The sequence below is a fragment of the Sceloporus undulatus genome, chromosome 6, assembly GCF_019175285.1.
Source record: "Sceloporus undulatus isolate JIND9_A2432 ecotype Alabama chromosome 6, SceUnd_v1.1, whole genome shotgun sequence".
Lineage (NCBI taxonomy): Eukaryota > Metazoa > Chordata > Lepidosauria > Squamata > Phrynosomatidae > Sceloporus > Sceloporus undulatus.
In genome coordinates, this window is record NC_056527.1 from 115,252,098 (window position 1) to 115,274,827 (window position 22,730).

General features: G+C 44.9%; 2 protein-coding genes across 7 annotated transcripts; both read left to right on the forward strand.

The window, feature by feature from the left end:
* The first annotated feature begins 1,956 nt into the window (after nucleotides 1-1,956).
* Nucleotides 1,957-20,210, forward strand: DCAF11 (DDB1 and CUL4 associated factor 11). Of its 6 annotated transcripts, none has more exons than XM_042477510.1 (15): nucleotides 1,957-2,080; nucleotides 4,967-5,198; nucleotides 7,180-7,307; nucleotides 7,707-7,828; nucleotides 8,993-9,057; nucleotides 9,149-9,249; nucleotides 10,603-10,749; nucleotides 10,836-10,890; nucleotides 10,970-11,038; nucleotides 11,691-11,748; nucleotides 13,809-13,994; nucleotides 15,596-15,749; nucleotides 15,919-16,071; nucleotides 17,366-17,472; nucleotides 18,464-20,210. In XM_042477510.1, exons 2-15 carry the CDS (start codon nucleotides 5,050-5,052, stop codon nucleotides 18,590-18,592), a joined length of 1,623 nt encoding a protein of 540 aa, XP_042333444.1. In that variant the 5' UTR covers nucleotides 1,957-2,080; nucleotides 4,967-5,049; the 3' UTR covers nucleotides 18,593-20,210. The 6 variants fall into 6 exon arrangements, 5 of the variants coding, with proteins under 5 accessions (XP_042333444.1, XP_042333446.1, XP_042333443.1 ...); XM_042477512.1 differs by having other exon boundaries at nucleotides 2,066-2,187; XM_042477509.1 differs by lacking the exon at nucleotides 1,957-2,080 and adding an exon at nucleotides 2,246-2,360 and having other exon boundaries at nucleotides 4,967-5,175.
* A 153-nt stretch (nucleotides 20,211-20,363) lies between these two features.
* FITM1 (fat storage inducing transmembrane protein 1) lies at nucleotides 20,364-22,186 on the forward strand. The gene is made up of 2 exons (XM_042477514.1): nucleotides 20,364-20,765; nucleotides 21,278-22,186. Exons 1-2 carry the CDS (start codon nucleotides 20,521-20,523, stop codon nucleotides 21,894-21,896), a joined length of 864 nt encoding a protein of 287 aa, XP_042333448.1. The 5' UTR covers nucleotides 20,364-20,520; the 3' UTR covers nucleotides 21,897-22,186.
* The last annotated feature ends 544 nt before the right edge of the window (nucleotides 22,187-22,730 follow it).

Sequence of the window (22,730 nt, forward strand, 5' to 3'; positions counted from 1 at the left end):
GCTGCTTCTTCAGGGAAGGTGTCACAAACAAAACAGGAGAAAAGCAATTGGAGATGTCAGTCAGAAACAACATTATGCAGACATCTGACTAACATCTCCAATTGTTTTTCTCCTGTTTTGCTAGTGACACTTTGCCTGAAGAAGCAGCAGCCATGGAGCTTCGAAAGCTTGCAACAAGTATATTGTGCATTTCAGTGAACCAATAATGGTATTGTTGTTTGGTGGATTTTTGTCTGACACCTAGCAGTGTGTTAGGCTGTAATATTAACTGCTTCTTAGAATTACTGTGGTTCTTTTAAATTGTTTTTAATGTTACACATAGTTCAACCAGCTGTTAATATTTATTCCATGTACATGGTGCCAATCTCCTGGCATGATGGGACCCAAGGCGGCTCAGAATGCTAAAAACAACATCAGCTGAAAACCTAACAGTCAAAATGAAATCTCAGCTTTTTAAAAATCATCGTATTAAGAGCCCATCTTTTGTATTTAGTGTCTAATTTACACCCCAGTTCTAGTCCAGGAAGGGGCCTGAGGTGAGTTACCAGGAGGCTGAAACAACACAGATACACACTTGATGAAAGGAAGTTTTTAAAGATTAAATTAGCTGTGATGTTAGAAACATCAATAATTAAAACATCATAAAATCGTTTTAAAGCATAACAAGGCAGATAAAAGTGCATCACGCACATGATGGTTTTTTAAAATCGTAGAAATAACCCAATTTGAGACCGCTTTAACTACCTTGGCTCAGTGTTAAGGAATCCTGGGAATTGTAGTTTCCTATGCCACCAGAGCTCTCTAACAGAGAAGGCTAAATGTCTCCCAAAACTACAGTTCCCAGAATTCCCTAGCATTGAGCCAGGGCAGTTAAAGTGGACTCAAACAGGATTGTTTCTGCAGTGTGTTTTGGACCTAACTTGAACAGCTACAGGTATAAAACACACCGCATAAATAACCCAGTTTGAGGCCACTTTAACTGCCCTGGCAAAGTGCTAGGGAATCCTGGAAAGTGTAGTTTATTGTGGCACTAGAGCTCTCTCTGGCAGAGAAAGCGCAGTGTCTCACAAAACTAGTTTCCAGTATTCCCCAGCATTGAGCCAGGGCAGTAAAAGCGGCCTCAAACTGGGTTATTTCTGCAGCGTAGATGCAGCCCTAGTCTGAGAATTCACGTGTTTATGGAACGTGTGAGTTCCTTTTGCACTTTGAGGAGAAGGGTGTTGTGGACCACGGCTAAAAATACCCCCACTTGGTGGCAGGACAAGGCTTCGTGTGAAGTGTAAAATTATCACACTACGGTGCAAAACACACTGCAGAAATAATCCAGTTTGAGACGGCTTTAACTCCTCTAAGTTCTAGGGAATCCTGGGAACTGTAGTTCATCGTGGCACCAGACCTCTCTCTGACAGAAAAGTTTAAATGTCTCACAGAACTACAGTTCCCAGAATTCCCTAGCATTCAACCAGGGCAGTTAAAGTGGTCTCAAACTGGATTATTTCTACAGTGTGTTTTGGACCTAAATGAGGTGACATTTTCAAATACTGTAACCTGCGTCAAAGTTTCTCTTTTTTAAAACAAATCCTCTCAGACCTCTGAGGAGACATTACTCTTATCGTAAAAATTACTCTTATCAATCACTTCACCATTGTCCAATCAGAAACAGGAGGGCCTCTCCCCGGCCCGCCTCCTTTGTGAGCCGTCAATCATTCCACAGAGAGCTCGCCGAGGTTACACAACTCAAGAGGGCTGTCGATCAAGCTAAGTGGGACCAATCCGAGAGCCGCTTTCCTCCAACCGCCCCGCCTCTCCATGGAGCTGTCCAATCGGAGCCTCGCTTGCCTTATCACCCGGTTTACAGCTTGTCTGTGTTTTCCCCCTCTCTTCCCCCCCTCGAACTCTAAGCAGCCAATTAAACACGCGCAAACCTTTTAAAAGCCTAAAGCTGTCCCACGTGGGGTAGTGACTCTCAGCCAATCAATTAGCAGCCGGGTTGTCCCTCCCCCCCTTACCACTCCAGTCAGAGGCGGGTGCCTTTTGCCCTAAGATGTAAACAAGGCCTCGCGCTGTGACCGTTAAGAGGGTGAGGAGGGTCTCGCGCTCGCGGCGGGAGGGGGGGCGCCCTCGCGGCTTCTGATTGGCTGAGCTGGGAGCGGCGCGGAGGGGGGAGAGCTCGAGGGGCAAAAGCAGGTCGGTAAGAACGAAGGCATTACGGAAAGCGTTCTGATTGGTGGGGAGAGCGGGCCGCTCGGGTGGATGGAACGTTGAGGGGGGTTGGCAAGAGTGTCCCCCCAATATGGGGCCTCCTGATTGGAGGAGCCCTGAGTATGGCGCGTTCCTATTGGCGGAGAGGTCCAAACAGGGTTGGGAAGAGCTGTAATTGGTTCCTTAGCCCTGTCGGCTCTTGATTGGTGGCCTGTGGATTCTGGAGTGTTGACGGGAAGCGGATGGTGCTGTTTTGTGTAAACTCGGAGTGGAGTATGGAGTGGTAACTTCCACGGTTGTTGTTGTTGTTGTTATGTCTCCAAGCCGTTTCTGACTTATGGCGACGGGGTTTTCTTGGCCACGTCGGTTCAGAGGGGTTTTTCTTAGCAGCTTTTGCCTTCCTTTGAGGCTGAGAGAGTGTGGCTTTTCCAAGTGTCACCCACTGGGTTTCCAGGGCTGAGTGGGGACTGGGACCCAAATCACGCCGCCACGATGGCTTCCAGATAGGCCTCACCAATACAGGGTGACCAGACGTCCTCCTTTTCCCGGACAGGTCCTCCATTTCAGCCTCCTGCCAATTCCAAAACACCCTCCATTTTGAGCATGACTAAGAAGCATGACTTTATTATATTTGTATCAGTGTTTTTAGCTTTGCTTTCGTAACGTCCTAGTTTTTCTTGAATTTCCCCAAGGGCCTGGAGACGCATTAAATTGTCCACTAAAACCAGAGACAAAATGTAGGACAAATTCGAGACCAACCAAACTGTAGGACAACTGCAGGACAAAACTCAGCCCAAAATGTAGGACATTTAAGGTCCTCCCTTTTCCTTAAATGTCCTACATTTTGGGCTGAGTTTTGTCCTGCAGTTGTCCTACAGTTCGGTCTTGAATTTGTTCCACATTTTGTCCCTGGTAATAGTGGACAGTTATGGCAACCTGGGAGACCATGCCTTATGAGGAGAGACTCAGGGAGCTGGGGCTGTTTAGCCTGGAGAAGAGAAGGTTAAGGGGTGATATGAGAGCCCTGTTTAAATATTTGAAGGGATGTCATACTGAGGAGGGAGCAAGCTTGTTTGCTGCTGCTCCAGAGAACAGGACCCAATGGAGCAATGGATGCAAGCTCCAGGAAAAGAGATTCCCCCTCAACATTAGGAGGAACGTCCTGAGAGTAAGGGCTGTTCGACAATGGAACATACTCCTTCCTCGGAGTGGAGTCTGCTTCCTTGGAGGTCTTTAAGCAGAGGCTGGATGGCCATCTCTCGGGGATGCTTTGATTGAGATTTCCTGCATGGCAGAATGGGGTTGGACTGGATCAGGGCCCTTGCGGTCTCTTCCAAATCTGTGATTCTGTGTTTTGCAGTTCCTTGTTCTCCTTGGTGGGGATGACATCTGGTCACCTTGCACCAATTAGGAGTTTGTTGTGTGCCTGAGAGTGACTTGCTCAAGGGCATCCAGTGGGTTTCCATGGCTGAGCTGTGATTCGAACTCTAGTCTCCAGAATCTAGTGCTCAAACCACTGTACCAAGATATCTTGAAATTACATACTATCTGTATGTATAGTACATACAGATAGCATGTAACAGATAGTACATACAGATAGTATGTACTTACATATAGTATGTAACATACTTTATGTTATATATTATAAAAGAGTCTATAGTTATATAATTATATAATCTCTCTCTCTCTGGCTTTTCTTCGCAAACGAAGATTCAGGAAGGACTCGTGATCCCACGCTTTCTACAAGCGCGTTGATGACTAAAAAGGCCAATCTGAGATAAACAAGTCTGGTTGCAGAAAGCACAGCAGAAAGTCTCCTTGGGTGATGTTTCCGGGTTGTGGTTCTTTCTGTGTTGTCGTTTCTCTTTGAGACTCGTTCGGCATGAGCTTTCAAAAATATATAATTATATAATGCATATAGTTACATAGTATAAAAGGGGTATTGTAACACCTTTGAGACTAACTGAGACTGTCTGCACTGCAGAAATAATTCAGATTGCCACTGTTTTAACTGCCTTGGCTCCATCCTGTTGAATCCTGGGACTTGTAGTTTGTTGTGGCACCAGTGCTTCTGACAGAGAAGGCTACATATCTCACATAACTCCCTAGTATTGAGCCATGGCACTTAAAGCAATGTCAAACTGGATTATTTCTGCAGTGTGGATGCAGTCTGGAAGAACTTTCAGTTAGGTTCAAAACATTCTGCAGAAATAATCCATTTAGAGTCCGCTTTAACTGCCCTGGATCAGTGCTAGGGGATCCTGGGAATTGTAGTTTATTGTGGCAGCAGAGCTCTATGACAGAAGACTAAATATTTCACAAAATGACAATTCCCAGAATTCCCTAGTACTGAGCCAGGGCAGTTAAAGCGCTCTCAAACTGGATTATTTCTGCAGTGTGTTTTGGGCCCTTGTCTCAGAGGCACTACAAGATCGCTTTGCGTACTGTTTTTCCAGACTTACGCAGCTATGCCTTTGAATTCTGTTGTGACTGAGAATAAGGCTGTGGTTATATAAAACCAAACAAGTTGTTATGGAAGCAAGTGAGAGTGTATATGGTGGTATCTGAAAGTTGTCGGGTCAAAGGGCCTGATGGGTGTGGCGTGCTAAAAGGGACCTACGCTGGGTAGTGAGTGAAGAGGGCTGATGGGTAAGTCTTTGGGCCATGGTGCAAAAGGGAGACGCTTCGATCACCACCCGCCTCCCCTCTCTCTCCCACTGTGTACAAAGTTCTCTGATTAGTGGCTCAGGATTTTCCTTTTCAGGGAAAGCACGGTCCTTCTCTTGGGTTACTGAACACCAGGAGGAGAGTTATATATCTGCACAGACCTGAAGAATGCCGTAAGTCATGGGCTCCCGCAGCAGTAGCAACGCTGGCTCGGGCGGCCGAGATAACCAGGGCAGCTGGTCGCAGAGGGACTCGGGGAGTCTGCGCAGTGAAGAAGAGGACGACGAGGATGTGGATCTGGCCCAGGTACTGGCATATCTACTGCGCAGGTAACTCATCCCCTTGCCCCCACCCTTCCCAGTCAAATTTGGGTGTGGGGGATGACCCCTGGATAGTCTATGCTTGTTCCCGACACCCATCCAGATCAAAGATGGACCTTAAGATGGCCATGAAACAAGACAGGGGGCCTTTCTGCCAGGGAGGACCCAAGAAGCTCTGTCACAAGAGGAGAGGAAGGAAAAGGAATTAGTTGTGTCTTTCCTGCCTGATCGGACTGTGGACAGCAAGAACTTGGAATCAGGTGGTGGTGCTCTGTATGGAGTCTTGGGGGACAGTGCTCCAAAATCCAGTCTTGTTTGGGTTTTTTTTCCCTCCCTGAGGTGCTCCAGATACCATACATTTACTCTCAGATATACACAGATCCTGATTTTAATGTTCTGTGGTGCTAGGATGTCAAAATTGAGATGAGCACATCAAAGAATGGATGCATCATATTTTCAAGGGCCTATGGATATATTTAATGATGGGAACAGCATAACTAAATGGTATGGCTTGCTTCCTTCCTTGGGGACAGCTTGGAGAGGTACTAGATGGATGGTTGGATATATGATTTGGCCCAAGTTTTATTGTTTTGCTGATCAGCTGGGGTGCGTTCTTAGTTGAGGGGGGGTCACACCAGAATCTCAAAGAGTATATCACTACATCCTGTAATGTATTATGGCTGCTTCCTTACAAGTAGAGGATGTTTTATGTTTTCTTCTGCAGACTTGTGGTCTTGGCATTAAAATATCTGAAGAGCTTATCTACACTCATATTCAGGGCATGTATTGCGCAGAATGGGAGAGGTTTTTAATAAATAAACAGATTCCATACTTAGGATATCAATTCTGGGAAAGAAAAGTATGTCTGAAGGGCTAACTTTCCTTCTGAAGGATTTTGAAGCTGCTGTCTGAGTTCTGAGAGGAAGCCAGCATATTTTCAGGCGTGTATAACAAGGGAAAATGAATTCTGCAGTGCTTTTGATACTGGTTTTGGGAGGCCACAAAGCATTTGGGGTTTTTTTTTATCCATGTCTTGTTTACCAGCTGGAACAATTTTTGAAAGGCAAAATAGACCTCTCTATCCTTTCATGGTCTGCAGCCTTCTTTGTTGACTCTGATATTCATGTTTACATTTGCTTTTGATTTTCCTGGACGCCGGAGCCTCGCTTGCTACCTTAGGTCATGCCCTGCCCCACCCCACTGGTGAAATGGCTCTATGCCTTTTAGCAGGTGGAATTGTGAGAGACTTAGGGTCCATCACTCATGCCTTCACAATTTGTGTTAAAATTAAGATGCCGCATAATCCTAGAGATTGAAGGTTTTCTTATGAGTGAAACTCTGTGCTAAGGAGAAGCTCTGTAGGCTTAATTTCTAGCCTTTGTACACCAGTAAAGATGGAAGAGCCATCTCAAGAAAAACAGGTGGCCACCTCAAATATTTCTATTGATGCTGAATGCAGTAGCCCATTTTCAGGCAGAGGTGGGTGGGTTGGAGAACTGTGTTAATCTGGGGCTACAAGGTTTGTGCTATTTTCTTATGCCATGGGCATGAAATAAGGTACCAACTAAATGAATTGAGTTCTCTGTCACCCATTCCCATTTGCACCCTCTTGTTTTACCTGTGTTCCTGTTGTAAAGTATTAGGCAGTGTCTTTTAAATATTAATTCCCAGGCTTGGGATGCAGTATCTGGAAAAATGCTGCAGCTCTTTTTTTTCTCCCCCCCCCCCCCCTTTTATGTTCTTGCTTCTCCACTTCTCAAAAATAATCTAATCCCAGTGAGTTTTATCAAGGCAAAATCCACACCCCAAGTTCTGCCTTAATTTGGTGCACCCCAAAACTAATCCTGTGTTTTCTGGGCTCCAGCTAATGGTTACATTAAATTATGAGGAGACAAGCAGGAAACAAATAAATTCAATGCTGATTCTCTGCTTTCCCTGCAAATTAGAAATCCATAATGTCTTCTGTTTTCTCCTTTGCTGCTCTCCTCAGAGGACAGTTTCACCTGATGCAAGGTGGTGGAGCAGCCAGTGTCCGGGTGTTCCAGACCCTCTCCGACTCGGACGACGACAATGATAATGCTTGGGAAGGGAGGCTAGGAGATCAGTACAAACCCACAGGTACCAGTCCAAACTTTGCATGGGCATACTACTCAAGATTTAAATAATTGTTTGAATAGTGATTTCTGTGATGGCTGGACTCCCACACCCATTGAGTGGAGCGGAGATTAGATCCAAGAATTTAGGGATTTAAGGCTTTTCTTTTTAAAGTCTGAAGCATTTGGAACCTAATAAGTTCCAGACAAGGCTAGGTGTGGTCCAAAGTTTTCTGTAGGAGATTGATACTGGCCAGGATATTCAGCACTCTGAACAGTTTAGCTGTAAAAAAATAAAAGAAATCTAGTCCTCATGGCTATAGAGGTAATCTTAAATGTGTAAACATTGTCTAGATTCAGCAGGGACAACAGAACAGTTGGGCTCTTGTCTCTGATCAGTTTCTCTTACTGTCATCATCTGCAGTGGATCTGAGGCCAGACACCCGGGACCTTCAGTGCAACGAGATCAAAACACGCATCCAGTTGGCAACAGGCAGGCTGGGTTCAGGGCGAGCCGAGTGTAGTATCCCCAGACTTCTTTGCCAGGTGCCTGTTTGCTTCGTATTGAAATAAAGCTTGGGCTAGGAATGTAATGACTTCTCAAGGTGCGGGTGGCGGAGGGTAGCAGTCTGGCTTTCTGTTACATGAAGACTTTAGGCAGTGCTGCTCTAATCATCTATCTTGTCTGGAAATGAATCCTCCAATATGAAGCTTATACCTCTTTCTCTACACAGAGTAGCATCATACTTCTCATTGCTTAATTTGTTCAAGACTAAGTCCTGATTGGCCAATGACTTTGGATCTGTGTCCAGGATATTGGAAGAAATAGAAAACTATTTGATTCCATAGATTCTCACATGTTTTTAGGCCTTCAGATGAGCCCATATTGGTAATAGTGTCAATCATGCAAATCCTGGTAAGAGCAGCAACATCGTAAGTCTCCTTGGTGGAAGTCCCCTCTCTTGGGAACATTGTAGAATCATAGAATCTTGGCTGGATTCTTAGTTATCTTCCTCCTCTGATTCACAGTGGCCAGCTTTTTTGCAGAAGGCCTTTGGCTTGTAAAATCCTTGACTAATACATGATTTGCTCTTTGGAAGCTTTACACGTGCTATTTTAGAGCTGTCATTCCTTTCAGATGGTTACTTCCCAATCCTTTTGTTACCAGAATATCTAAGATGCTGTGGGTGCTATGGCATGAGCCAAACAGCATGGGGTAATTCTTGTGAGGTAGGTTATCCTGAAGAACAGGAATTGGCTGTAAGCCTCTGGGTGAGCCTTATGGCTGCCAGTTGAGTTTGCCAGTGTGTGATCCTCAGAATCTGTCAGCCTTCTTGAAAAAGAGCCAAGACCACAAGGGGGGTTCAGTTGCAGTGACTCTTCCACACTAGTGATGGCAAAATATGGAAAGTGTGTGATGGAACAGGTGGATAAATCAAGTGTGAGCTGCTGCATTGATACTAAAGAGGAATCCAGAAGCTGTGAGGTGATACCATTGACTACCAATTTGAATGTCAGTTTGAATATGGTTCTGCCTGACTCCTATAGCAAAATGGAATTTTACCCCGCCCTGGGTTTTTGTATGTCCAGGTTTGTTTCCTATCATTTTTCTTTCAATAGAATAGATTATGAGGTGGCTGAACTACAGCCCTTGCAGATTGCTTCCTCTTTTTCCTTTTTTCATTTGTTTCTTCCTTTCTCTCTCCACAGAGAGAGCGTGGCCTTTGTCATAACAGCAGTTTCTCTCCTGGAGAATGCTCGCGGGTGGTGTCACAGTAAGTGTCTGATAAAGGAGACCTGGGGAGAAAGTAACAGCTAAGAATGTCTCCCATAATAACCCAGGATTATCTTTTCCCTTCCTTCCAGTTTTCTCCCAAATAACTTGGCCTTTACAGACTCCTATTCTCAAAAGGCTTTCTGTGGGATCTATTCTCGTGATGGACGACTATTTATGTCTGCTTGTCAAGGTATCTTCCAAACAGTTCCTACCTGAGAAAATTTGCTTCCCTAGACATTCTGGGGGCATCTCAGAATTCCTTAGTTCAGGCACACTCTCTAGTGACACAGATGCTTGGCATTACAGCTATCAAGTGGTCTATAATGCTCTTATGGCCCTTCTGAGAAAGAATGTTCTTCTTGCATCGTGAGAAATAGTGTCTCCTCACGGTGTTGCTGTTCTGGCACAAAATTTCACCTGTTCTCCATGAAGACCCAAGGAACTATTTTTTACCAGATTGCCAAACTAAACAGTGTGGCCACTCTATCCCACCTCCTTTTTACCCTTTTGAACAAAATATACAGAATTACCTAGAAGTTGGTTCTTTGGATAAGTTAATCCAAGTGATTTCCATGTTTTTACAAAGACAATAAAACTTATCTCTTATCAGATTCTCTTTGTCCAAATCAAGAACTAAACATAGGGATGGTATACAGTTTACAAGCGTGTAGTAACCACTACACCAGTGTGATATAGTGGTTTGAGCGCAGAAGTAGGACTCTGGTGATCGGGGCTCAATTCTGCATCACTCATGGGTCACCTTGGTGAGTCACACACTCTCAGCCCTACTGAGTGACCTTGACTGAATCACACAGACTCAGCCCCAGAAAACCCCATGATAGGTTTGCGTTAGGGTTGCCATAATTCAGTAATGACTTGAAGGCATACAACAATAGCAGAACCTTTAATTGATCATCTGTATCTTGTTCCTGGTCCAGATCTATAAGAGACTCGGTGACCAGCCAGATAGGTTAGATTGTCACCTTGGAACCCATAAGTCTCCCTGCCCCCACTGAAAGAGCTGCAGCATCCGGGAGTATGATAGTGGGGTGCTTTTGTGCTCATGCCCTGCTTGTGGCCTTCCCTTAATTAATCACAGCTCTTCTTTGTTTCATCCATATCAAAGGTGGTATCTGTTTTCTATAGCAATGAGCAAACACTCAGATTCTAATAACATACATAGGGTGCAACTATCCTGTAGAAATCATACAAATTGGCACAATTTTAAGTGCTTTAGCTCTATCCTATGGAATTATGGGATTTGTAGTTTTAAAAGGTCTTCAGCCTTCTCTGCCAAGGAGTGCTGGTGCCTCACAAAACTGCAAACCCCGGAATTCTGTAAGATACAGCCATGGCAGTGAAAGCGGTGTCAAATTGCATTTTTTCTACATTATTAGCTACACCCTCAGGTAATTCCCCAGGGGTTTGCCACTGTGTTAGGTATCCTAATAAGTGCCTCACTTGAATAAAGATAGGATCATTAAGGCTACTGTGGCTGGCTTTGTGAGTAAGAATCTTCTTTGTTCGCTACCCAAATCTTCAGATCAGAGAATCCGCTTATATGACTGCACCTATGGGGCATTCCGGAAGTTCCGGAGCATCAAAGCACGAGATGTCGGTTGGAGTGTCCTGGATGTAGCCTTCACTCCCGATGGGGCCCATTTCCTTTACTCCAGCTGGTCAGACTACAGTGAGTGTAACCAGCTACCAAGAAGAGGGAAACAGAGTCCTGTGTTAGTCCCTGAGGTCCCTTGACCCTTTCTTTCTCTTTCTTAGTTCACATTTGCAACATTTATGGTGAGAGTGATACCCACACAGCTCTGGATCTTAGGTATGGAGGGGACCCCACCTATTCCAATTGAATGAAACAAGTACTACATTTGGTTCCAATGCTTTTCTCCCTTTTACAGGCCTGAGGAGCGCCGCTTTGCTGTCTTTTCCCTTGCAGTCTCCTCAGATGGAAGAGAAGTGCTTGGCGGGTAAGCAAGCCTTTGGCCTCGACCCTTCCAAGAGCCCCTCTTTCACTCACAAAGGTGTGGACACCTTTTGTGCATTGACCAAGATGGTTCCTGGATTTGATCTACACTAATATGAGTTGGTTCTTCTGAAACAATGTAGCTTTCTAGCGTCTTTTTTATCTTTCCTTAGCCAAGAGGATTCTGGGAATCCTTTGCTGTTTGGCTCCCCCTGTTCATGAACTATATTTTATCAGCACTAATTCCAACTGAGAGAAAAGACACTGCCCTCACAGAACGAAGCAACACAAATTCAAAGTGTTGTGAAGATTTTTTTCCCTGCTTATTTTGTAAGAGCTTTCTTTGAAGAAAAAATGGGACAAAAATACCAGAAGTTACTTTGCCATTTATTTATTGAAAATGCCACAGTTCACCCAACTGTGCTCTAAAGCAGTTGGAAACTACTGAACTGCAACTCAGTGCAGAGCAGGATAGCCAGTGGTGAGGAATGCAGTTCAACATCTGATGGGCAACAGAATTTCTACCCCTGCTTTACAAGGACTTCTCTTTTGTTAAAATGCGGCCTAAGCCTATTTCACCTCTGTATCTGTGTTCCTGCTTCCATCCTCCACTATGTTTTTTCTACTCACCCTCTTGATTTTGGTTTTAAACCTAGGGCCAACTACGGCTGCGTCTATGTGTTTGACATGGAACAGAATAAACGGACGCTCAAGGTACTTCTGTTCTGGGCTTTGCAATTCCTCTGTTGCCTCTCTGTTCCATTTCCTCCCCTCATTTGCACCCTGTTCCTGTCTCTCTCAGTCTTGGAAATTAACTTTTCTCCCTCTTGTGCCTTTTCTCTTTTCTTTCTTTTTGTGTGTTTCCTTTTACATATATCTCTTTTTCTTATGTTTTATTTATTTTAAATAAAGAAATATCCATTTTTTAAAATGGTAGAAAGGTCAAAGGCATAAAACACACTTCCAAGTTTCAATTCCAGTTATCTCTAGTTTTTAGAAAGAGATTCAAGTAATGGGAAAGAGCTCCAGCAACCTTTGCTGTTGTTAACTGCCTTTGAATTGACTTTGACTTGTGCCACTGCAGAAATTGCTAACGAAACTCTGGTTCATTAAGAAGTGGAGCACAGGCGAGATGGTAAGTGAGAGCATACTCAGGCTGAGAAACAGGAGAAAACATAATAATAATAATAATAATAATAATAATAATAATAATAATATAAATTTTATTTTTACCCCGCCTTTCCATAGTTATGATCAAGGTGGCTTACAAAATTTAAAACATTACAATACAAGATAAAAATTCAATATAAAAGTTAAAAGCATTACTATAAGGAACAGGAACAGGAAATCAATAAAATACATATGTGAAGGGCAAAGAGAAAGAGAGATTAATTTACAATGGTCCGGGGTCGAAAGGGAAAAAAAATAAGGGGCAGGAAAATAAACAATTTAACTAAGGTGGGAAGGCCAACCGAAATAGATACGTTTTCAGATTTTTCTTGAAAATATCTAGTGAGGCGGCGGAGCGAAGCTCTACGGGGAGCTTGTTCCAAAGTGAAGGGGCAGCGATAGCAAAAGCCCTCTGTGAGGTCCGTGCAAAGTTTGACCTAGGGACCTCCAACAAATTTGTCCCTGATGTTCTGAGTGTGCGGGGCGGATTATATGGGGAGAGACGGTCCTCCAAGTACCCTGGGCCCAAGCCATTTAGGGCTTAATAGGTCAAAACCAACACCTTGTATTGAGCTCGGAAGCGAATAGGCAGCCAGTGAAGGTCTTTTATACATATGGTCCAACCTGGAACTGCCAGCGACCAGTCTAGCTGCCATATTCTGCACCATTTGCAGCTTCCGGGTTTGGTACAAGGGTTGCCCCATGTAGAGCGCATTGCAGAAATCTAATCGAGAGGTTACCAAAGCATGTACAACAGATTCAAGGTCCTTACGGTCCAGGTAGGTACGCAACTGTCGTATCAGCCGAAGCTGATAACAGACATAGCAGACATTTGTCAAGAAGCTTGGGTCCCTTTGTAAGTTTAAGTTAAACACTCTGTTCTTCACCAATTTAAGCTGTTTGAACATTATTTGATATTTATCATTCCGCCCAATTTACTTACTTGCACTGGCAGCATTAATCCAGAACAAGGGTGGTAGCACGAAATCATAAAGTGTAAAAATATAAAGCTGAGCACTACTTTAAAGATTGTCTAAGGTACAAAACACACTGCAGAAATAATCCAGGGATCTTTGAGACTGCTCAGTGCTAGGGAATCCTGAGAATTGTAGTGTAGTACCAGAGCTCTCTGACAGAGAAGGCTAAATGTTTCACAGAACTACAGTTCTCAGAGTTGCCTAGCATTGAGCTAGGGCAGTTAAAGTGGTCTCAAACTGGATTATTTTTGCAGTGTGTTTTGGACCTAAATCATTATATTCATTCCATGTACAGATGCAAGAGCTGGACAGTACAAGAGCAGTTACTTGGATCTCTTTTTAAAAACAAGAGATAACTGGAACTGAAACTTGGAAACGTATGGTACTATTGAGCTCTGGTCCCTTCCTTTGAGTTCTTTAATTTGATTTATTATATTCATATTAATGCAAACTTGAATTTAAATTATTTCATGCAGAATTTGTGTGGGGTTTCTTCACACTTTGTTAAAGTGCCTGGCACACATTTCAGTTTCTTCTTGTATCTTAAGTGTATACTGTATTGGTGTTTAACATGGCATGACCTACCTGCAGGTATCCTAGAAAAAGTTTTCCCCTCTGCCTACCCAGATTGAGTCCCATGAAGATGATGTGAATGCTGTGGCCTTTGCTGACAACAGTTCCCACATCTTGTTCTCTGGGGGTGATGATGCCATTTGCAAAGTGTGGGACCGGCGCACCATGAGGGAAGATGACCCTCGGCCAGTGGGGATTCTGGCTGGCCACCAGGACGGCATCACCTTCATAGATAGCAAAGTAGGTGCATGTTTTTTCACCCTGATGAATCCTGAACAGCCTGAAAGCTTATTTTGGTGAACTGCGTGGACTCCTTACCCTTGAAGGATCTTGCTTATAACAGATTTTGCTGCCTCTGATTGTTGAACCATCCACATGATGCTTTTCAGGGTGCTGGGTTGTTGTTAATAATTAATTCCATTGCATTCTAGGTCCATGGCCCCATACAGACAGGCCAAAATAAAGCTGCTTCGGGTCACTTTGGAGGTATGCTGTTTAAATGATGCATGCGTCCTAAGAGTCTGGAAGCCGTGCCAAAGCCACGCTCCACAGCATACTTACAAAGTGGCCCAAAGCAGCTTTATTTTGGCATGTCTGTATGGGGCAAATGGTAAGCAAAGTCTGATCCTCAACATGTTGTTAGATTGTGGCTCACAGCCATCCTTACTTGCTGGCTAGAGTTGATGAGAATTGCAGTTCAACAACATCTGGAGTGCCACAATTTGCCCAACCCTGCCCCAAGTAAAACCACGGTTGCTACTGAGTGTCTAATTTTTTGTTGAAGTAGATACTCTGACAGTAAAGGACTTATTAAGGATGCTTACACCTGCCCAGCTCCTTCCCAAATCTTTCTTATCCCTTGTCTAGTTGGACAGTTTTAGCAGCATCGACATTGGGAGGTTAGTAAAAGAAGGCTGGAGAAATTCAGACAGTATCAAATTGCCATTGTGTCTGAAGTAAATTGTACAATAAACAAAGTTCAAACTGGGAAAGAGTGGAATTCTGCTATGGCCAGGTTTACTATAGCCTACAACAGGCAAGATAACTTTAGCTGCTTCTAGATTCTAGAATCTCTTACTGAGCATTCACAAATACCAAAAACAAGAGGGGAAAGCATATCAGTCTGCCTCCACAACTACCCCCAGCATGTTAAAAAAGCAGATCTAGAAGTTTCAGCACCAGGGTGGAAATCATAGGAAAAACAGAAGGTGGTGAAAGAAAAAGCTATTCCCAGATGCATTTTGGAGGAGGCCTTCAATTAGTCTCTGGAAAGTTCAAAATGTTTTTATTTATGCATGGCTAAAAGAACTTATTTGTTTCATTTCACATGTGCATATTGTTAGTTTTGGATAAAACATCTGCTGAAACATGTTCTTCTCTTCTGTAGTGTATATACTTACGCTTATTCTTTCCATATTATTTCTGCCTCTGGTACTAAATTTTCTGTTAAAGAAGTAATGCCCAGGAATGCATCTATGTCATTAACTAAGGTATATTTTGTTTCTCTAATGCGCTCAAGGAGACATTTAAACAGGATTACCAGAATGATCAAAAACTATGGTTCATTTAACTGGAGGGAGTCTTCTTATAGGTGGTCTGTACTGTATAGGGAAGAACGTCATTGTACTTGTAGCTCTAGTGCAGGGGTGAGCAAACCTGTGTCCACTCAGATATTGTCAAGCCATAACTCTGAGCATTCTCACTATTGCCAGTGCTGGCTAGGCCTGGCTAGGCCAGAGTGGCAGTCTGACAATATTTGGAGAACCACACTTTGCCCACCTCTGCCCAAAGGTTGTTACATGTGAAAACTCCTTTAAATGGAGGTTTTCTCCTTCCTCCAGGGTGATGCCCGGTATCTCATCTCAAACTCGAAAGACCAGACCATTAAGCTATGGGACATGCGGAGGTTCTCGGGCAATGAGGGGCTTGAAGCATCCCGCCAAGCCGTCACCCAGCAAAACTGGGATTATCGTTGGCAGCAGGTTCCCAAAAAAGGTGAGTTAGGCCAGAGGAATCTGTGAGGAACAGAGGTGTGAAGGGCAGGACGCCTCCTCGCCTTCCTTTGTACATCCCCCCCCCCCTTAGCCTTCTCAACTTCAAAGGGAGGGAGGTGTGAGCACTGTAGTGGAGGCCATCCTAACCCACTTTTTTCCTGCCTGCCCAGCACGGCGAAAGTCAAAACTTCCTGGGGACACCTCCCTCATGACCTACCGGGGCCACGGAGTGCTTCACACACTTATCCGCTGTCGTTTCTCACCACCTCATAGTACCGGCCAGCAATACATCTATAGTGGCTGCTCCACTGGCAAGGTTGTGGGTGAGTGACTTGGGAACAGAAGAGGATGAGGCTATGGGTAGAGTATGGGGGGAAATAGGACACCAGATAACTAAGTTGTGCAGAACAAGAAAAGTAGGGTCACACCAGGGAGTGGTCAGAGAGAATTTGTTTTACCTTTATGCAGAAGTATGGTATTTTGCTTATATACATTACATGTCATTTTGGCATACAGGGGAAGCCTTATCAGTTCTTCTCTGAGAAAGATAAACAATTTTCTAGCCCTTGTAGCAACTAAGATTGACACGAAAGTGTTGCTGTTGTGTGCCTTAAAGATCCTAAAGGAAGCTATCATTGTTTTTTTTTGGGGGGGGGGATTTTGTACAGAGGAAGTTTGTCATGGCCTTCTTCTGAGATTGAGAGAGTATGACTTGCCCAAGGTCACCCAGTGAGTTTCCATGGCTGAGCAAGGACTCAAACCCTGGAGTTCTAGTCCAAAACTATCAGGCATTGAGACGCTTCCTCCTCTCTGGGATGGCTTCACTCCCCTTATTTCCTTGCCATCCGTTATACTTTATACTGCCTCCTGTAACCCTTTCAGAATGCCTGCCCATCTCTTTCCTTTCAAATCCCTCCTTATCCCAACTCTTCTGCAGCCCTCTGGTTTCATATCCAAGGGCAATCTTCCGCTACTGGCTGCCCTTTAGCTGTGTTAGACTAAAACTCCAGTCACTTTAGCTGTGGATAGTGAGAATTACTGTATAGTCAGCATATGGAGAGACACCTAGTGAGCAGGGTGGGGAAGTTCCCCCAGCTATAACTGAGTTCTTCACTAAGACTGGTCACATGTAATGGAATACAAAGGGATTTTGTGGCACCTTTAAGACTAACTAAAAGAAAGAAGGTTGTAACATAAGCTTTTGTAGACTGGGTCTACTTGATCAGATGCATCCCAACCTCACTACAAATCTGAGGATTCCATAGGATGCTGCCATGGCAGAATGAAATCATAGCACTTTAATTGTGTAGTATGAGAGGCTCCCTGGTGTTGACTGTAAGCTCCTTTGGGTAGTGAACTTTTCTTTTGTACAGTGTGAAGGGCCAGGCCTGTAATGATGCACCATAAAGAAATTATGCTGTTAGACATGGACAGGCCCAGTGTTGATATTCATGAGTTGGAGGTATCTACTTTGGGTACAGGAAGAGATAGCTAATCTCTTTAACATTTAACAGCTGCAGTGGAAGGAACGGGGTGAGTAGGTGGTGACTCCAGCAAGGAGCACATTTTGAGCATGTTGGTAACTCTTTTGCCTGCCTCTTCTTCCCTCCCTTTCAGTGTATGACCTCCTAAGTGGCCATATTGTGAAGAAGCTAACCAATCACAAGGCTTGTGTCCGCGATGTCAGCTGGCATCCCTACGAAGAGAAAATTGTCAGCAGCTCGGCAAGTATTGGGAAGAAACCAGGAGGGAGGTGGGGACATTCCCTGAAACCGTTTTTCCAGAAGACCCCGGGATAAAGTGGCAAGGGTCCAATTTCTGTGCCAGAATTCTTTTCTCCTCCTCAAAAACCTACCTTGTGACTCCATTCTAATATAGTGCTCCTCCATGTTGGCCTGCTGCGTGATATGCAGTGGCTTGCCTTCAGAGAGTATGTCTGCCCAGCCAGTGTCTGGAACAACATTCTTAAGGAAGGGCCAGTGTGTGTTTCCTTTCAGATTGTAGTTCCAAGGCAGCTACTAATAACCAATGAAAGAAAATCTAATATATCACCTGAAAGTGTAATGGAAGGAAAGACTCTCTGCAGAACTCCATGTAGAGAGATGAAAGGAAGATGCTTAATGTGCAGCTCATGGAAGGAAGAACTGTACAGCAAAGGAGTAGCAACCAAAGAGGCCCGGCTCCTTAAGAAGGCTGATTTGGCCCCTGAATAAGATGGAACCTGGAGCAAGGCATCTTTGGCTTATCTTAGTTTGCAGGGGAGGTTTATATGCCAGTAGATTTTCCCTCAATCATCTGGGCTGCATATTGTTGAGTGCAATCTAAATCAAATGAAGCATCTCGAATTGGACCTGGCGATGCAGGTAGCCAATATTACTAGTTGAGGTGATGGTTGAGAGGCATGGGCTTATGCTGTTGATGGCTTAGGCACATCATATTTCTGGTTACCATTTTGAGAAGAACTGCAGAAGAATACAGGTCTTTGGGCATGCTGGAGGTTTGCATGGCACATGGAGAACCTGGTCTCTGGACTCCATGAAGTGGCCCACCTCTGGCTGTGAGTTTAGCATTCTCTCATGCTTTCCTGTCTCACAAAATGAGTGTGGCTCAGTATTGTTCATGTGAATAAAGAATGATAAAATACCTGGTGTACTAAAATGACTGGTATAGCTTAATAATTTTTTTACCTCTTTCTCTGTCTATCCCTTCTGGTAGTGGGATGGGAACATACGACTCTGGGAGTACCACCAAACAGAATACGATGAAGATGACCTCGGGGACCCCCAGCAGCTCCCCAGCACCAGAGAGTTGCGATCCAGATCCTCAGGAACCGCTGAGAAGTAGCATTTACCCGCTGCTTACCACCATTCTCCAATTTTGGACTTGCTATGAGGAGGGGGGAGGGGGGGAGAATAATCTACCTTGTGATGCCTGTGGCCTTGGAACATACTGGAGGGCCGGAAGGGGTGACGTCATATGCACCCTCAGACTATAACTCTTTTGTCACTGAAAATTTTAAAGTTATGGGCTGAGGGAAGTGGATGTCATCAGTAGCTCTTCAGGACAGAGTCAGAAAGTCGACAGCTGCAAGCAGGGGGACTTAGATTTGAGGAAGAATTAAGCAAAACTTTGTGTATTGTTATTTCTTGGGGAGGGGGGATCATTACGATTGAACTTTGCAATCCTATAATCCTTCCTGGTCTGCAAGTTTTTTTGCAATGGGGAATGAAAAATCATGAACAGAAAGGAAGCCTAACTGCCCCACCTATTTTGGGTCGTTGTGGGTTCCAGGGAACAAGAGGGTATGTGTCTTCCTCCATCCCTAACCTGCTAGTCCTGGGCTGTGATACGTGCCAGACTGACAGGTCTTGCATGGAAGGTAAAAAAGAGGGTGTGGGTCCCTTAATTCTTTTCCAAATTTCATTTTAAGAACTAGATTGGTTTAGGGAGGCACTGGGAGAAATGGAATGAGCAACCCTTAACTCCCTTCTACTTCAATGGGTGCAGTTTCCTGTCTGGGGCTAAGTCAGTGAGATAAGTTCTTTATCAACTACCTTTCCACTGTGGCTGCTTGTAGCCATGGGATGCTTCTGTGGGAATGGAGTGTCTTCTCCAAGAGTGGGTCCTTACTCACCTAGGGAGGATTATTCCTTGCGTAAGGAATAATAAGACACTATCTTTCTGCAAGGGTAGGGAGGGATGCACACGTAGCTCATCTCTCACTTGTAGATATTTTTATCTTCTGGGGATAGCTCTGCAACTGAGGATGGTGGGAGAAGAAGACAGAAATAGGTTGCAGCAGGAGGGACAATTAGATTAAAGGACAATTAGGTCTTCGCATGTAATGTATGCCCAGCTTTTCCTCCTTATCCCTCTGACTGTTTCTGCTCTGTCACTTCCTCCTATGTCCTTGACATACTGCCACCTCCAAATCTGCCCAGTCCACTTTCTCTAGTAATCCTCTTCAAGGAATCCCTCTCTTCCTTTTCATCCTTCTCAAGTGTGAGGTCTCTTGCACCGGGTGGCCATGAGAATCACCTGGCCATGCACCCCTTCCCTAGCTGGCTGAAGATGATCTGTGTCCCCATTTGCGGGGGAGGGGGGCATAGGAGGCTCCTGGATTTCTGAGGTTTTCCAGCTGGATTTATTACACCGGTTGCCCCATCACTGCTGTGGATATAAAGGGGATGGGGAGTGCTGCTGCACAATGCCCCTGCTAACTGAGGTTTTCCTTAAAACATAAAATAGGCTGTTTCTAGTTTTGGGTAGATGGGGAGGGGAAATCCTAGCTTAGAGTCTCCATTTGCAGGTGGAGCTATCTTTCTGACCCCTTTAAAAAGAGGGGGCTGCTGGTACAAGATGTAATGGAGGCGAGTGTCCCCTTTCATGGGGTTTTGCACACTTCTTTATATCTGCAAACTGCTGTCAGTGTCAAATAAAAGTTGCTGAAATTTTCTCTGCAGGTTTGTGGTGGTGTTGTGTTTTGTTTTGTTTGAAGTTAGTTTTTAGAGTCCAAATGTGCTTTGGGGGCAATGTCTTCACGCCCCTTCCTCGCCCACCCTGTTCCACTCCATCTTTCCCCCTCTGCTCCTGATCAGCTGTTCATTCTAAACTCAGAGCTGATCCCTCACAGCTGTCATCAAGTGTCAGTCCCCGGTGACACTTTCCTTTTGACTTTCTCCCTTCCTCCCCAGGCGGAGGAGCAGGAGGCAGTGGTAGGGTGATTTTGGCATCTTTGGGGCACCCTGCGGGGGGGGCTTATCTTGGGAGGGATGGCAGAAGGATCCAGGGCCAAGAAACCTTTCTCGTTGCTGGCCACGGCAGCTGGCTGGGCTCAAGCCCTTTGTCGGGGCTTGGTGCGTTTTTGGAGCAACCAGTTTGCATGGCTGCTAGGGGTGCCTTGTCTCCGACGGGCTTACCACCTCTGGCTGGCGGCCGTAGTGATATTTGGCCCACTGCTTCAGTTCTACGTGAACCCACGGGCAATCTTTGCCAATCATCACAACTTCTTTAACATGTGAGTCATCCTGGGAACCTTACGTCGGTGGGTGGAGGAGAGGGAAGGGCTATGTGGGGGGGCAGAGGTCAACTCAGAGGCGAAAGTGGCATCAAAAGAGCACCAAAAAGCCCCACATTTCAAACCACTAAATGTTCTTGGGCTGAATATGGTGATTCAGATTTGCTGGGTAACTGGGAATGTCTCAGATGAATGGTGAGTTCTTCTGTTCTTGGCTGAAAAGCAAATCCCACATTCAGTGTAGAGTATTGAGTTTGCACTGGAGTTGTTTGAGGGGCTGGTATGTCTCAGGCACTTTCCAGGCAACTCATCTTCCCAGATGCTTTTGCTTTATGCATGGGATATGGGACTTGTGTTTGGGGTTTGGCCCTTGCAATAGATTGCCCCAGATTGTACAGTGGGGAGGGATTGTCTACCATATTTTGTAGAACATTGCTTCTCTGATTTATCTGGGCCCCTTGCCACAGCTATATTTAAATATATATCCTGGTTTGTTTTTTGTTTCCCCTCAGAAAATTTGTCAGGTCAGCCTGGGGTTGGACTTGCATTTTCTTGGGCGGCTTCATCCTCCTGGTCGTGTATCTGGCCACCCGACGGGTTTTGCTCACCCTGCGCCATCTCACCCGCCTGGCAGTGGGGGCTGGGCTCTGGCTGGGCGCCACCGAGACCTTCCTGCTCATCGAAAACCTCACGGGCTACTGCTTTGACCCTGTGCCTGAGGGCATCCTGGTGAACAACCTTCCGGACAAGTGGATGTGCCTTCACAAAGGTCACAAGTGGCATGGCTATGATGTCTCCGGCCACACCTTCCTGCTCACCTTCTGCTGCCTCCTCATGGTGGAGGAGACCTCTGTCTTCCGGCGATATCTAGCCCAGGGCCACCCAGCAGGTGTCCCTTTGCGTCTCATCTTTCTCCTCAATGTCTTTCTCCTCGGCCTGTGGAACTTCCTCTTGGCTTGCACTGTGGTGTATCTCTACGAATATAGCCACAAAGTAGTGGGAGCCGCAATTGCTACCCTCTGCTGGTACCTCACCTATCGTGGCTGGTACCGCTGGCAATGGTCTCCAGGTAGGCCTGGAGCAGGCCTGTTTGTCAAAGGAGCACTGGGAGAGGCCAAAAAACGAAACTGACCACATCTTGAGAAGCTCAAATTGACCAGTCAAGAGGCCACAGAAAGAGTTTTACATCCCCTCCGAGGAAAATAAAAAACCAGGACGCTTTCCGGTGCTCTGTTCTCCACTAAGTGTCTGTGTGGTTTCTTGGGATGAGAAGAGACTTTGGAAACCAGGAGTGGGGAAAATAGTGGGGAGTAGATTTGATATTTGGGTAGGTTGCTATTTGGCATCTAGTTCTATATAAAAGCGGCCAATCTGTGATCTAGTTGTACGTTTCTAAAATAATTAAGTACATTTCCATTTTTTTTAAAATGAACAATTGAAATAATAATAATAATATGTTTTATTTATAGACCGCTATTCCGCTTTGATCATAGCGGTGTACAAGTAAAAAATTGCAATGACAAATACAAAGTACAATCAAAATATTTTAAAAAGAAATAATTGATATTAATTAAAAAAGAATGTTGTCTTCCAGGCGAGGCCTGTTGTTGCTGGCCTGCCTCTCTCCCCCTCAAGATGGGGGTTGGAGGAGGGCTCTTTGTCTTCAGGCCAGGCCTCTCTCCCCCTCAAGATGGTGGTCAGGAGGAGGGCTCTTTGTCTTCAGGCCAGGCCTCTCTAATAATAATGTTACAGTGGGCCCTTGGTATCCGCTGGGACTTGGTTTCGAGACCCCCATAGGTACCAAAATGCAGGGATGTTCAAGTCCCATTAAATACAATGCATAGTAAAATGGTGACCCTTATATAAAATGGCAAAATCGAGGTCTGCTTTTCAGAGTTTATATATGTTTGGAGTATGGATATGGAGGGCTGGCTGTACTATTATACAATGAAATTTAAAGATTGT